Raw genomic sequence first — 15,522 nt, forward strand, 5'->3', positions numbered from 1 at the left:
GTATGGCACTCCAACAGGTAAAACGGTTGAAATAGAGTCTTTCAGATAAACCAATTAGCTAATAAGCATAAAATCACCAATATTTATTAAAAGATGAGATTTTAAAATGAAGCAAACGCAAGCATTTTCCAATGAACCAACCACTGCCATTGTTAAAGAAATCTGTACTGCCGCCCAGTTCCAGTTTACAGTCGGCAAACGGTGCTTCAAGTCACAAGCAAAGAACAAACCGTGAGCAAAGGGAAGGAACGGAGGACTCACTCTTAAAGAAGAGTCCCTTTCCCAGGGCGTCCCTGCCGGCCCGCCGGTCTCCTGGTGGACCAGCTCTGTGCGGGTTCTACCTAGCTGCTGTGGTGCCACCTGTCACGCTCAGTCGAGACCTGCTGGACCACAGGACACGCCCCACCCTCCACCTCAACCCCCACCCCAGTCTGACCGCTGGCGGGTCCAGCCGCAGGCTATCGTGCGTGCTATTGATTGGCTTGTCTCTGAGGAGACAGATGAATGCATTAGTACCCAAGTCGCTCCCCGTCACTGGAAACATATTAACTTCAAGTATTAGGCGCCCCGTCTCGTTTCTATGGCGACATGCAGAGGGGAGAGCGCTGGAGGAGGGGAGGGGCACATGGGAGGAGAAGGAGAGGGGAGTTTTGGGGGTGGGGGGGGATATGGATGCGCAGTAGCTGCGGCTTCGTCTGTAGTCCTCCTCGTTCACTCTTCCCCTCACAAACAGACATGTACAAAGCAGCCGGCTTTGCCGGGCCTTTCCTTTCTTAGCGCATTATCCCTTAAGACGGCACTCTCACTTTCCCCTTTTGAGTCATTGTTCCGTTGTGTCGTTTCTCTTTCTTTTGTATGCTGTCCTGGTGCGCTTCTCGCCGATCACACTCGTGGGATTGCTCCCCCTTCTGCTTTTGTTTCATTTGACTTAGATTATTTGCTAAATAATGCGCTGGCTTTTGGCTAGTTTGTCATCAAGCCTCAGTCTCTCGCAACAACACACGCACGCACACGCGCACGCGCACACACACGCGCACGCACTCACGGACGCACCTGCCACTACACACAAATGTGCAGACGCACACATACACTATCAATCTCTGTCTCTATTGCTCTCTCTCTCTCTCTCTCTCTCTCTCTCTCTCTCTCTCTCTCTCTCTCTCTCTCTCTCCATTTTGTTGCTCTACAGAAAAGAAGAAAAAGTGGTGGTGCATTTTGGGAGAGTGAGAAAATGGATTAAAGGTGAGGTAGTGAAAGAAAGAAGCTTAAATGTGCAACTGACCTAACTATAGCGATCATACTGAACTATGTCCTTAAATTTTATTAAGTACTTATCCATTCAATCTGAAAATATCGTTAAGGTAATTTAATCCTTTTATGTGATGTCATGGTTCAGGCAAACTGTGTGACATACTCAATGTTTTGTAACTATGATGTAATGATAATAATGAATAAAGAATAGAATACTCAAATAAGTTCTAGAAGCTCTTAAAAGAACCTCTGAAACAGACTCAAGACCATGAATAAGCATGAAGGCTGTGTTTGTAGTTAGGGTGATAATTTTAAGTCTGTTCATTCACTCAGGTTTAACTTGTTACCAGTGCTTTATAGATCCAGACGACAGTGTTCGACTATGCTGGGGTCACATTCTCACTGAATATAATATTCGTAATATAGACTCCTGTTTCAAAACACTGGATAGAATATTCAACTATAATCAAAACGTAATCAACGCAGCCAAAGTAGGTAAGACAGCTTCATCCTTGTAGTTTGGGTAATACGGTATCATAAACCTGAAACTACAGAAATTCTGGTAGATATAATCTTCTTAAGAACACATGGACCATTCATATGAATCCATATATTTAGATTCTCGATTTTTAGGGCATCACCTCAAATCTCTTTTTAAGGTTATTTTTAAAGTTATTATTATTTAAATATTTGTTACTTGTCACTTGATGTGCAGATGTAAAATGTCAGTAATTGTCCTCTGTCTCTTATGTCTCTTTGCCTGGCGGTGCACTTTTCAGGGAGAGGTTATGACTCTGTACTAAAGGAGATCCTGCTGGCTGAAATCATGCCCTTGGTGGAAGAATTTGACCAGAACACAAATAATGGTACTGTCTTACGTAACAGAAGTGTTTACATTACCCGTCAGTAAACATTGAGATCGCCATCACTTTCAACAGTAGTTTTAAAAGTTATATTAATATAGGTATTATGAATAAAACAACAGTTGCGTCAATGTGAAAATAATGCAGAAGTGCTGTGTACCTGTTCTACCAGGTGAGCTGTACAAGCATTATAGCATTTAGTACATAGCTAATTCATCATAACTTATCATTTTATTGATTTGCTTTAACTATATCCTTAAGAGTAGCACATAAATACATTTTTGTTTTGGTTTGTTATCTTTATTTTAATCAGGCGAGTCATTAGGAACATGTTAGGTGTTGCTAGCCATCTTTGTAATTACGTTAGTCTTCCCGTGCTTCCAGTAAGGATGTCACTGTCTAGATTTGAGATGAGTTTGCTTGAATTTTTAACCTCTTGCTCTTTTTTCTTCTCTTTGTATTTTTTCATGAGATGTTGTCTGAATTCCTGGCCAACTTGTGGGTTTTCCTCATTGCATTGCTGTGGAAAATGTCATTTGTATTTCTTTGTTTAGCAGGATTAAACCACTTTGACCAAATAATAGGTAGTTTCTGGGGAACTGGAAACCCACACATTATGAATAATTTTAAACATGCACTTTGGGAACTTAAAGAAAAGTGTTTAAGAAAACCACATCCATGAACAAACTTGAACACAGCCCTAACCTGTATGTCCTGACCTCTACTTATAGTCCCTGAATTAGTCTAACATAAAGTCAAGATGTTTTGGTTAGACAAACAGGTTCACCTTTTTAGATAGGAAAACAGGTTAACTCATGTGATTAGCTGGAAGACATTAACTAGCCACACACTCACACAGCTATTCTTGTCTTTAAAGGAAGTTAACAGTGAAAGGGATGCTAACTCCTTTTATGCTTATATCCAACCTAATTTTAACTCTAACCAAAAGAACACAAAGTACAAAAGTACACATGCACACAGACACACACACACACACACACACACACACACACACACACACAGACACACACACAGACACACACAGACACACACACAGACACAGACACACACAGACACAGACACACACACACACACACACACACATACACACAGACACACACACACACGCACAAACACACACATACACACAGACACACACGCACACGCGCACACACACAGACACACACGCGCACACGCGCACACACACACACACACAGACACACATACACACACACACAGACACACATACACACACACACAGACACACGCACACACACACACACACACACACTTTCTCTCTCTCTCTGTGATACTGTGATGAATGTACCCCTGGAGTGTGACTAAGTCGAATGTTTCTGTCCCCCTAACTTTCGCCTCTACCAGACACTTTGTATGAAGCAAGGTTACAAGCAGCAGCCGACACTTTCATCGCAATGGCCTCTGGTCTGCCTAGAGGTGAGAGAAATATTATTTTCACTTTATTTCGATCTGTTTACCATACAATATAGAACTAAAGCCATCATTTGTATCAATACTTCCCTTCTATTCCCGCCGCAGTTTGGTCAGTGTTCCTTTGTTGTCACACATTCAGCACACTCGCCTTGTCTTAAAACTTTGGATTTGTGAAGCCTTGGACACCTCTGTGTCAGCCTTGAGCGCCATTATTTCAGACTTAATGTGGCTGTGTTGCTGTCTTTAATCCTTGCTTGTCTTTAATCTTTTTTCTCGCCTAACTTTTGCAGCATCCGGTTGTTTCCCCCCGTGTGGTAAGTGTTTGGTTCTCTCCACTGTCCTTCTTTTATAACGTAGCATGAACTCTAGTTGGGGCCTCATGCTGACAGCCTGTAAATGCTGGTTTATGTGCAAATGTGTGAACTTTCCACCTCTGTATGTTTATCAGTGCCCCCCACCCCCAGCATGTACAACCTTAAATTGTTATTTGAATTTTAAAATACTGTTCAGAATGCGGTCCTCAAAATGCAGTACAAATACAATACATTTGAAAAAAACCCCACAAAAGTAGCGCGTATGCTGAAGTCTTAGAATTAGCCTTACATACAGCTTTTTCCCTGTGTGGATAATTATTTATAGATGGAGTTGGCCAACCTTACTGGATTATTGTGAGATTTTCATTGAATGGTAGCCTTGAAAAGGCTTTTCAATTAGGCTCACCACAATGTCTATCTCCCTTGTACTTATTATTCGAAGTTCGCTTAATAGACAATGACATTTTACTAATAATTCTTTAGCTCCTTCTTTAGAAACCTGAGAAGGGCCAGGCTGCTATAGGCCAACCCCCTGTAGTGAAAATGATACATTTCATTGGTCAGATTTCCTCTCATTATGCTAATAGGCTTATATTACCAAACCCTTCAAAATAGGGGCACATAGACATGTACAAAGCAGAGCGTTCCTGCAGCCAAACTATTGAGCAGTTTTGATTAGTATCATTCTCAGAAATGCATGGAATAGAAACCTTACATATAGTAGAATAGATGAAAAGTTTTTTGTTTTTTTTTATGTATGAAATTTGTTATTTTTTCTGTCCTTTTTTGCTATCCCTGTTACATCTGAAGGGTTAGAATGGCCATACTACTGACATTTATCTGTTTTTCCTCTATATATGGCAGGTTTTCAGGCTCTGGGTGCTGTCTATAATTGCATGACCTGCCAGTATGACTCCTGTGCACTTCCTCTGGATTGCCCTTGTGAGTTAAATCTCACTTTTATGCCTCGTCATTCTTTTACATATATATACACACACAACAGGTCTATTTCAGCAATAAGGAATGCTAAACACGGTCCTTTTCATAAAGTTCAAGGTCTCACATCCAGCTATGTTACATACCATCATGTGGGTGTGCCAAAAACTTTTATTTTCATGCCGACGCAATTATAAGGACAAAAAGATTGGGTGAAGTGGTAATCTAGTGAGAAGGGTGTATCTGCTAAGAATTAACAAGTATGTAAGTAAGTGAATGTTATTTATAAAGCACATTTAAAAGCTGTTCACCAAAGTGCCGTACAAAGTCAACACTTTAGATGACAAGAAGCAACATATGTTAGAGCTACATATATATCATACCGCACAAAGACCCAAAGAAAACAAACATATTCACCCCATATTTTACATATCTAAAAAATGACAGAAAACGCTAATGTATAAAAGTCTCTAGTAAGTGAAGGAGCACAGCTAATGTTTAGTGATAGTTTCAAAGGCACAATCACCTTCAAGCTTTGGCTGAGACAAGGGAACAGCCAAAAGTAACTGATCCAAAGAGCTCAGGAACCTGGGAGCTGAGGAAAGGCGGATCAAGTCCAAAATAGAGGATGGGCCTTTCCCTTTAAGAGCTTTTGAGCTCTAAAAGCAAATAAAATATCTTTGCAGTGGATCCTGTAATGCACAGAAAGCCAGGAGAACTTACTAACACTTACTAACACTTAAACATAATGAATCATGAGTTGGTGCTAGCTAAGGATACTTTTCTGATCATGCTTGTAAATCTCTCTGAATAAGAGCATCTGCTAAATGTCATACATGTAATTGTAGTAATTTTAACAATATGAAATAAATGCATGAATCATGTTTACAGAGTTTGTAAAGAAAGTAAAAACTTAATTTTATAAATTGTCCTGTTTTACCACTCTTGAAATTTTTTTTAATTTTTAATTTTTTTTGGTCAATTCTGAGGTCAGTATTTAAAATATCAGGTCAATTCTCACAGGTTTCCAACACAAACAAACTGTGGATTTGTGAGTGACAAAAAGAATAGATTTTGATTATTTAATTTTTTTTAAATTCAATTCAAGTAAGTTATTATTCATCCATTTTTAATATCTTCAAGGCCTTCACTTAGATACCTCAGTGAGCATGGCTCATTAGGCCCCAGTGGGAAGTAGATCTGGGTGTCATCCGCATAGTAATGAAAGGAGATACTCTGAATGATATTCCCCTGTGGGAGCGTATGCAGTGAGGAGAGAACGTGGCCTATAATGGATCCTTGTGGAACCCTGCAGCGTTTTGTGACATCAGGTGAAAAAAATTGCCAGTATTAAAAGAAGAAGTCCTGTAAAGGAGATGGGATTTAAATTATTGCGGAACTACCACTTGTAGGCCAGCCATGTGCTCAAAGTGTTCATTATGGATGTTATGATCGGCAGTGTCAAAAGCAGCACTGAGGTCTAAAATTGGTAATTAGTGGGCTTGTTTGAAATAAACACAGGCTGCGCAGAACTGATCAGTGATCACCCGCTTGTGTGGCACAGTGAACTGACAGAAACCATGGTAATCTCCTGGGAGCCAGAGAGGCAGAGCTTGACTGGTTAGGTCCACCTGGCTAAAGGACAAATGCTATAAATCTATTATATTTTCAAATAACACTTTTCTCCATTGACTTTCTTTTAAAACATGTACAAGCTTGGAGTTGTTGTTCGCATCTTCAGATGTGGCTGTCATTACCATTGGTTTGGTGCCAGGAACAATCTGTATTGCTGTCATGTTATTTCTGAATGTTTTTGTGGTCAGTCATATGGCATTTGTAACTCCAAGTCATTCACTCAAATGTGCCATTGAAGCGAAGATTGCACAGTCCAAGATCCATGCTTGTACATGTATATGCACCAGTGAGCTATTGGAACGAATAGGGGACTATTTCTAAAGACTCCCTCCAGATCCTACAGTTACTTGTAGTGGTTACCAGGCAGCTGCAGTTTTGCCTGTTAAATATATAAATACATGAAACTCTAAAAGCCTAAAGTTCATTGTAGACTACGCTGGACCAGATGAAACCATGAACCCTGCACATATAAGTACTGAAATGATCATAATTGATTGTATTTTGTTTATACTTTATTATTAAGCACTTCCATCACCTTTTTAAGGTGCTTGTAAGCACTTTGTCAGCTTCAGGAGGAAACACCACTGGTTGGCGTACAGTGGGTCGAGTTGTTTAAGGAACACAAAGGATTCAGATTAGCAGTGGAAATTGGCCTCCTGATTTGATATAACAGTGACACTTGGTGGCTGATTCTCAGTGTATTTAAATTTTTTAGGTGCTGTGATTCTGTAAGTATTGCAAGTCAATATTGATATACTAGAATATAATATTCATATTGATATACTAATATATAATATTTGAATTATGTGTGTCATGGACTTTATTCAATGGCCACTATAACTGACGAACTATAATTCCACGACCCTTTATAATTTTCAACATGGGTTTTGCCTGCAACTTACGCATTCGACAAATTAGTTGATTGTTCTCACTTGAACTGCAGTGTTGATGCTGTACTGCACAGAGCTCAGACCTGAACCACTCCCCCATCCTAAACCTCCTTCATCTCTCTGATTCATGTTACATCACTGACATGAACCATCTTCACCTTCACCCTGCACAATTCACATCACGCATGGCATGAAATAACCCAAAATACACTTTGAGAGGTAATAAAATATCAGGACACGGTCGTGCCGTGCTTAAGCCATATGGATTCTGCTCCTACGTGAAAATAGGCCCCATTATTTTGCAAGTCATGGTAGAAAACATACTAACTCACTCTGACAGCAGTGGAGTGAGCGTTACATAACTGTACATGGCAAAATCCCCAATATTGAACATACACTTCTACTGTTGAATTAACACCTACAGCATTCAGTTAAGTCCAGCTGGACACAAATGAATGAAACAGTAGAGATTTTGTGTAGGTAGCCAGAACACGAAGCCCTGGCCCCTGTCACATGTTCGCGTATAATATAATTTTGCACAGCCTCCAAGTCTTTGGCGTTCTAATGTAAGGTGACAGGTCACCTCCCACACACTGTGGTATTCATTTCCAGTCGGCACAGCTACAATTACTGTTCAGCGCATCATCCCTTTTACCACTCTCCCCAGAGGCTCTGCTTAAATGTTATAATTACGAACATGTTAGGCAGACAGAGCTGGCCCTATGCTTCCCTCAAGAGAGGCCCTGTTGCAAGGTGAAGAGTTAAGAATCCCCTATGTGTGTGTGTGTGTGTGTGTGTGTGTGTGTGTGTGTGTGTGTGTGTGTGTGTGAAAAACAGTGCAGGAAATCACTGTGGAGGAAAACAACAGGACTCAGATTTGGTGTACAGTGCCATTTCTGTTGCCAAGAGACATACAGATAGTGTGGAGGTATGCAGAGGTGAGTAGGTGGCTGGTGAATATAGAATGCCACAAGGGGGCAAAGGTCAAGTTGTCAGTCCTTATAAGGACATTTCACAATCCCATCATTCCTTAGGTGAATAACTAAGGATATTATTATAGATGTTGTAATTGGTGAGGCGTGTATTTGGTCCAGTGGTTATATTTTAGAATGACCAAAACCAGAAAACAGTCCTCATGTGACCTGTGCTTTCAGACAAAAACAGTGCTGATGGATCGGTTTCAGGAGGTGACAGTCGGTGTGGATCAGCTGTACTCCATTCCGTCTGCCCGTCCAGAACATGCAGGCACTTACCAGTGCGAGATCTTTTCTCATGGACGCTCCCTGGTCCGCATCTACTACCATCTCACAGGTGTCTCTGGCCCATAGCGCCATAGAAAAGTGCCAGTCACTCTCACAGATTGCTCTCTGAATAGTCTTCCCATGAATAAAGAGGATGTTAAAGGTTGTTACATGAAGAGAAAATTAATGTGTTCAGTGCCACTGTAGGTAACTTAATATTTCTGTCTATATTTACCTTATATGCCTTCTTCCACTCTCTCTCACAAACACTGTGTCTCCCTGTCTCTCTCTCTCTGTCCCTCACACACACACTCTGAGTCTTGTTATCTCTTTTTCTCCCTCTCCCTCTTTGTCTTTGTCTCGCTCAGTTGCTCCTTGTGTGGCGGTCGACCACGTGGAGCTGCAGGCCGTGTTTGAACAGGCTCTCCAACCTGCAGGGTGCTTCCCACTGCTGCCGCCTTACCCCCGGCTCACCCTGCTACGGCTGCCCAGCCCAGACCTCCTCACCGTCTGTCTGACCTCCCTTCTCCTCCTGGTGCTTCTCACTCTAGGGTAACGATCCACAGACATTTCTGCTTTTGTCATACGTGCTCCAGGTAGAAGAGCATGAACAGTGGGATTATTTCATTTGCATGTTATTTCATAAAGCATACGAGAGTCTAGTATTCGTAAAGTACTGACTTGCAATTGAAGATCTTTATATCCAGCTGCCTCCAGGAAATCCTATGAAATGTACACTCAACACCCACCTAATTACAAACATTTATTTATAAGAAGCACATTGTAGATGTGCAGATAAAGAACATATCCCATCTGTTGCTACAGAGAATTTGTCCCTGCCATCCTCCTACTCTAATTCAGTGGTCGGTTTCTGAACCCAGAAGCTGCTGTTGGCTGGGTATTGTGGGGTGGCAGACTACTCACAGCCCAGCAGACACTGACGTGTGTAAAATCTCCAGCAAGGCTGCCGTGTCATAACACCCACCACCAGGTCACTAGCATGCCAGTGTCACTGCTGTGTTGTGAGTGGAGTATCACACATATAATTTCCAGTCAGTAGTGGTACTGTGGTTAAAAGCTAAGGTGAATGGAGTAGACGGTGGCTGACTAACTTTGCATGTCAACAGGTGAGCTAATTCTGCAGTTATCATATGACTAGTGACAACATGACCATTCCTGACTGTTCTTCTCTTTATTGCAGTTTCTAACACAAGGTGAAATACTTTAAATCTGCCCTATGAGGTAGGAGGAGGCCACATAGGATTGCGGAATTATCTTAATTTCGTCAGCACATCTTTACCAGTTTAGAACCACTTTGTCACTCTAATGACACTGCTGTTATTTTCAACCTAAGTATGTCTGTCCTTCTTTTAAGGGTGCCCTACTGGTGTTCGTTTCAGAGAAAGGACAGTGATTCAGACCAAGAAGATAAATCACAAAGGAAGAAATATGTATTTCGAGCTGTTTGAGGACTGTTTCAAATAAATTAACATTGGAGTAACTTGGTTATGTTTCACCACTAGACGGCGCCAGAGCCTCTAGCATCATGCCAGAGTGGCTCCTTCTGTACCGGCTTGTAAGACATACTGGTTGAGACCATCTATAAAGAAGTCATAGACGTGTCTGCGTATAGAATGTCTTTACGTTATCTCCGTATAGGGTTGCCATAAAATTGAAAGCCTGTTAAATATGTCAGTTTTAAATGGATTTCTTTATTTCTTTTTCTTTCTCCATTTTATTATTATTGTTTTATTATTATTATCATTATCATTATTATTATTAGTAGTATTGTTGTTGTTGTTGTTCTTTTAAAAATCGATTTAATTATTTAATTATTATTCTGGATCATTGGCATTGAAATAACGAGAGTGTAAAATGTATGTAACGACAAAGAGTGTAAAATGTATGAACCATGCTGGTGAGTTCCGTCGATTTTAAAGCCTCCCCTGTGATACTAAATTTAGCCAGACATGACTCAATGCATAACCCCACCAAGTTTGCCTCGCTACTCCTGGCAACCAAGTGGAAGTGGGTTCCATCTACTGATTTCGCCATTCAGACTTTCCGTTATGTCAACTATGTGATAAATCAGTCAAAACTTCCTGTCTTTTCACATTGTATCATGTCAACCAGTCTTGGAACCTCAGAAGTTTTGTATTTTTCTTTCTTTTGCTGGCTGTTACATAGACTTTCCTTTCAGTGGTCCCTCTAGTGAAAATCTGTTTCCTCTAAACATATTCTGATCTTAGCAAACTGATTTCATTTTCTGTGTGGTGCAACGGAGGTCTACAAGGGAGGTGGCATACAGACTGAACTCTTACAGAAATGAAAAGAGCCAAGGAAAATAATTCATTCTAATTAATTATAATGTTAATGAGAAAATTTACCAAGTAACAATCATGGCAGATGTAAATTCATATGTAGCATTTATGTAGAAAATGTATAGAAATGTAAAAAAAAAAAAAAAATTGTAGGATCAAAGAAGAATACATACTAGGCTATTGTAAGACCACATGCTACCAATAGAAAGGCCTCTCTCATTCACAGACATAATCTTACTACCAGGCATTTGGCTTGATTGATATTGCTGTACAATGTAATGCCATGCTTTCAAATAATATTACCTACTTACAATGTGTGTACAGGGAATGTTAATGCACCTGGACGGCCATCTGGGACCAATTAATTTCCATTGTTAATGGCAACAATATTCAGCATATTCATCTATTACCTTCCCTTCTCAAACAATAATATCACCCAAATAACTAAAACCACATTAACGTCAATCAAACCAAGTCTACTGTAAGAAAGTGAAGTGCTTTTCAAATGTAGCCCAGTGATTTTCCTCTAGACAATAAAGTAACAAAAGGGACTTGACAAATTATAATCTTCACGGACTTCTTCCTGATTGTGTGTAGTCAATCATAATGGACAACTCCCTCTCCTCTGAAATTGTACCGTAGGTGTCATTGGCACCTGGTTGCTGTCATGACTACCATTTTTACTGACACTAAGGAGGGACTCATGGCATCAGTCCACTGCAAATCTGGTTACGAAACCAAGTAGGTCGACATCATTGATTACCATTCACAGCCTGTTCTGCTTTGTCGATACTGATGGGATGATGGCGGCCATTACTATGATGCTGTCTGAGGCAGAGGGAGTATGTGGAGAAATGTGTGGGCAGAATGAGAAAACACATAGCTGGGGATTGACTATGCCTGCTTAGTCACATGGCTCAGCCCGCTGCCCTAATGGGCCACAGATGTGCAGCCTGGTCCCCTTGACGCAGAGGGAGGGAGTTCACGACAGGGCGGGGCGGGTCGGCTGCGGATAATTGCAAACATTCATCAAGCAGTAAGTCTCTGTTTAAGCAAGGAAAGGACTTCAAGAAATAGGCAGAAGTTTAATCTTGCTGTAATGCTGGTATTTCATAACAGCTTTGAGATCAACCTTGGGCTGGGTTGAGGTTGTGAATCAAACCAATAAACTAATATACACAGTGATTAGGTTTTATGAGCTTTCTTAAATTGTACTTTGGACAGATAGAAGATCAAAGGTTTACTGAAAACATTTCCAGGTAATAAAACATTTCCATGTACAGATATGTGAAGGTACAGTCCATCACATGCCTGTGTGTGATGTGAAGGGCATATGCATGACTGGCCGATATATAAGCAAATTGAATAAATAATATGAGTGATTAGTCATCAGTATAATTATTTTGCAGAGGTATTTATTTATTCAATGATAATATATAAATGAACAGCAGTAAATACATAAGATAGCTTTTAACAAAAAATGAAAATGAAAAATTCATATCAAACAATTGTGCGATTTTCCAGGTTACATTTTCCAGGTTACATTTTGTTTTATGCTGCACCATGTTTTGGGAGGACCATTGTTTCATTTTTGCTGTCTACTTGTTTATAGCTGAAATGACAATAAAAGCCTTTTGAACTTTGAACTTGAACTTTGAACTTGAACTGTAACCACTGCGGAGTGTCAGTAACAAAAATAGGCACAATGACCTAGCCTTTGTGTAATATGCAAATCAAAATCTTTTAGGTGGGAGCAAACTGGAGGTGGCGGTAAACTGGGATTACATCATGCGGCGCTTTCTTGGAATAACTTGGATAGAAGCAGAGCTGAGGTCAATTAATAGGATCCTGGCATATGTAATGGTAAAGACCAAATGTTTGTGGATATGGAGAAGGCAAATATTTAGTGGACCCTCCAAATCCAGTAGCAGTCTCTCCTAGCAAATAATGAATAATTGCTTTAGTTGCTTTTTATGATGTAACGTGCAACATCCTATGTCAGGCAGGTACATTTAGAAGTGCTACGCTGAAAATGTTTGGGTGAAGTGGGCTATGATATGTAGGATAGAGCAATCAGTTACCACCTTCTCAACCAGCCATGTTACACATCTGACACATGCCTTTAAAAAACTTGCTTTTATATATTATTTTTACATAATACGCCGAAATGTAATGAAACTTGTAGCAGCCTATAGTCTCTCTCAGCCAACCAATGACAGCAACATGACACAACATGACACCTGGTACACCTGGTACGAAGCTGAGCAGTTATGCCCACCACCTGTTACTCTTTCAAAAGTGATGATTTCAGGTCAAAAACATGTTGAATTTTCATTATTAGTTTTCTCGAGGGTGGCATTTTATGTTTCCAGTAAACAAAGTCAGAAAAGGCAAAAAGGTTAAGTGTACAGGAAGAACACTCTAAAATCAAGATCACACACTAGCGTAGTGTGTCCCTCAGTCAGAACCTTCTTGACCTGCATAAAAATCCAGCAATTAACTTCATCTTAATACTTCTTCAAACTGAATATAATTTTCAGAAATTTTAATGTAGGCCTATACCTTTTGTTAATGGAAGACAACTTCAAACTGAACACGCAGAGTTCATGTCTTATCATGGATAATCCTTTAATTTCATGTTCTGTTGAAAGCCAAACAGGTGAGCATGGCACATACTGAATTAACATCTACAGATCTATTGTGGTGAACTAACTTTCTCTCAAATCCCTTTCCCTGACTGTTTCATCAGTGTTTATAAATATAATGAACACCACACTTATTCATTTGTTTGCTCTGTGCTGAGTCAACATCAGTAATATATAAATGTCCATAAAATTAATCTGATCGGCAAACGATACCTTTAATGGTGTGTGCCAATATTCACAGCAAAATGCCCAACACAATCTATTGGTAAATCCCACATGCTAAGTTAATCGTTTGTGTTCAGTTGGATGTGAACACAGTAGATGTGTTGGAGATTGTGCTGTCAGTATTTGAACACTTCAGTAACCATGCTCGGAACTGCTGAGACAGATGTGTGGTAACAAATTTACTTACAGAAATCACGTTATAAAAATTACAATATGCACACGCATCATATTCATTGATATTAACTAAACACAAATTAAATTAATTCATGAGTTTGAGTGCTTATTTCATATTTGCACACTGGTAAAAAGGTAAGTTAGGGGAAAGTGGTTGCTCAGTGGTTAAGGTACTGGACTAGTAATCAGAAGTCCTGCCACTGTTGGGCCCCTGAGCAAGGCCCTTAACTCTCAGTTGCTCAACTTGTGTTCACTCAGAATTGTAAGTTACCTTGGAAAAAAGTGTCTGCTAAATGTCATGAATGCAAATGTAGCATTTGTATGATTAAGAACATCATATATTACTCACTGTACTTGAAGCTATACTATGCATTAGAATACTAGGGCTGTAGTTCATCTCCCCTGTAGCCTGAACACTGATATACACTATAGTTGTCTCTTGTTGATGTTTAGCAAAGCTCAGCCACATTCGTCTGTTTTTGTGTTGCCAAGCCGCTGCTCAGCAGGGTATTCTTGCGCCTTCTCTTCAGCTCCATCTATAGCCATATCAGAGGACACTGACTGCACCCAAATGTACCCTCCCCTCACCTGATCATGCAGCAAGCTTCCTGGTATGGCAACCGGTATATGTCCTTCCTTGAGGCACACAATGCACCCTGTTATCCAGAGTCAATCACATTCCCCTCACCTGGGGGCTCAATCTGGTCTTCACAACATCCCCTCACAGCAGGGGAGGTTCCATGGGTATGCACATGATGGACTCACTGCGTTGTACCATTTTTGACACCATTTTAGGGGAAGGTAGTAACCACACCCCACCCTGCGCTCTGGTTGCCATGCAAGCGACCTGCTCATTGGTTTGGTGGTCAGTGAACTCAGTTGTCTCTAGGAACACTTGGTTCTGAAGCCATGCATGGCCACTGTCCTATTCCTTTATTACAACACACTTCAGAAGTGTTCAGTGTTTTGCCTCATGGGGAAAGTACAAGCCGGAGCGTCCACGCTACTCAAGTAGGTGAGCAGTGATGCTAAACTGTGGATCATTTCTCTGGCACGTCTGCATTTCTGCAAGTTTGGCCAGGCAGATGGAGGGAATGTCACCAAATTACATTCTGGAGGGAAGAGGTTCCAGTCCAGTCCCAATGCCCATGGCACAGCTGCTAATCTAGAAAGGCTACCATGGCAGTCTGGAGCCTTTTTGGCCATGGCCTCTGCATTTTCTGCCTTGGCAGCACCTGCATCTGTTGCACCCTCTGCCTGCTTGGCTTCCCAGTCAATGGTGTCTATGATGTGTCCAGCTTCTCTGCAGCTTTCTCCAGCTTTAGCGCACACTGGGTCCACTAGTCTGTTAACCATGTATCCCTGACCCTTCACTAGCCCTGTCTGAGCACTCTTTCTGTTCTCTCTTATTTTTTTGGAAAAGACTATGTATTCTCTCTCTATATATATATATTCTCTCTCTCTCTCTCTCTCTCTCTCTCTCTATTCTCTCTCTCTCTTCCTCTCTCTCTCTCTCTCTCTCTCTATTCTCTCTCTCTCTTTCTCTCTCTATTCTCTCTCTCTGTTCTCTCTCTC

General features: G+C 40.7%; 1 protein-coding gene across 1 annotated transcript; it reads left to right on the plus strand.

Annotated features, from left to right (window-relative positions):
- Nucleotides 1-1,483: 1,483 nt before the first annotated feature.
- On the plus strand, nt 1,484-10,316 carry LOC113575668 (sperm acrosome membrane-associated protein 6). Its single transcript, XM_027007278.2, has 9 exons — nt 1,484-1,746; nt 2,031-2,117; nt 3,498-3,569; nt 3,857-3,880; nt 4,745-4,822; nt 8,179-8,279; nt 8,496-8,652; nt 8,951-9,134; nt 9,958-10,316. The coding sequence occupies exons 1-9, from the start codon at nt 1,530-1,532 to the stop codon at nt 10,049-10,051; spliced, it is 1,014 nt and encodes a 337-aa protein (XP_026863079.2). The 5' UTR covers nt 1,484-1,529; the 3' UTR covers nt 10,052-10,316.
- Nucleotides 10,317-15,522: the final 5,206 nt, after the last annotated feature.

Source organism: Electrophorus electricus, chromosome 10 (assembly GCF_013358815.1).
Source record: "Electrophorus electricus isolate fEleEle1 chromosome 10, fEleEle1.pri, whole genome shotgun sequence".
NCBI classification, from domain to species: domain Eukaryota; kingdom Metazoa; phylum Chordata; class Actinopteri; order Gymnotiformes; family Gymnotidae; genus Electrophorus; species Electrophorus electricus.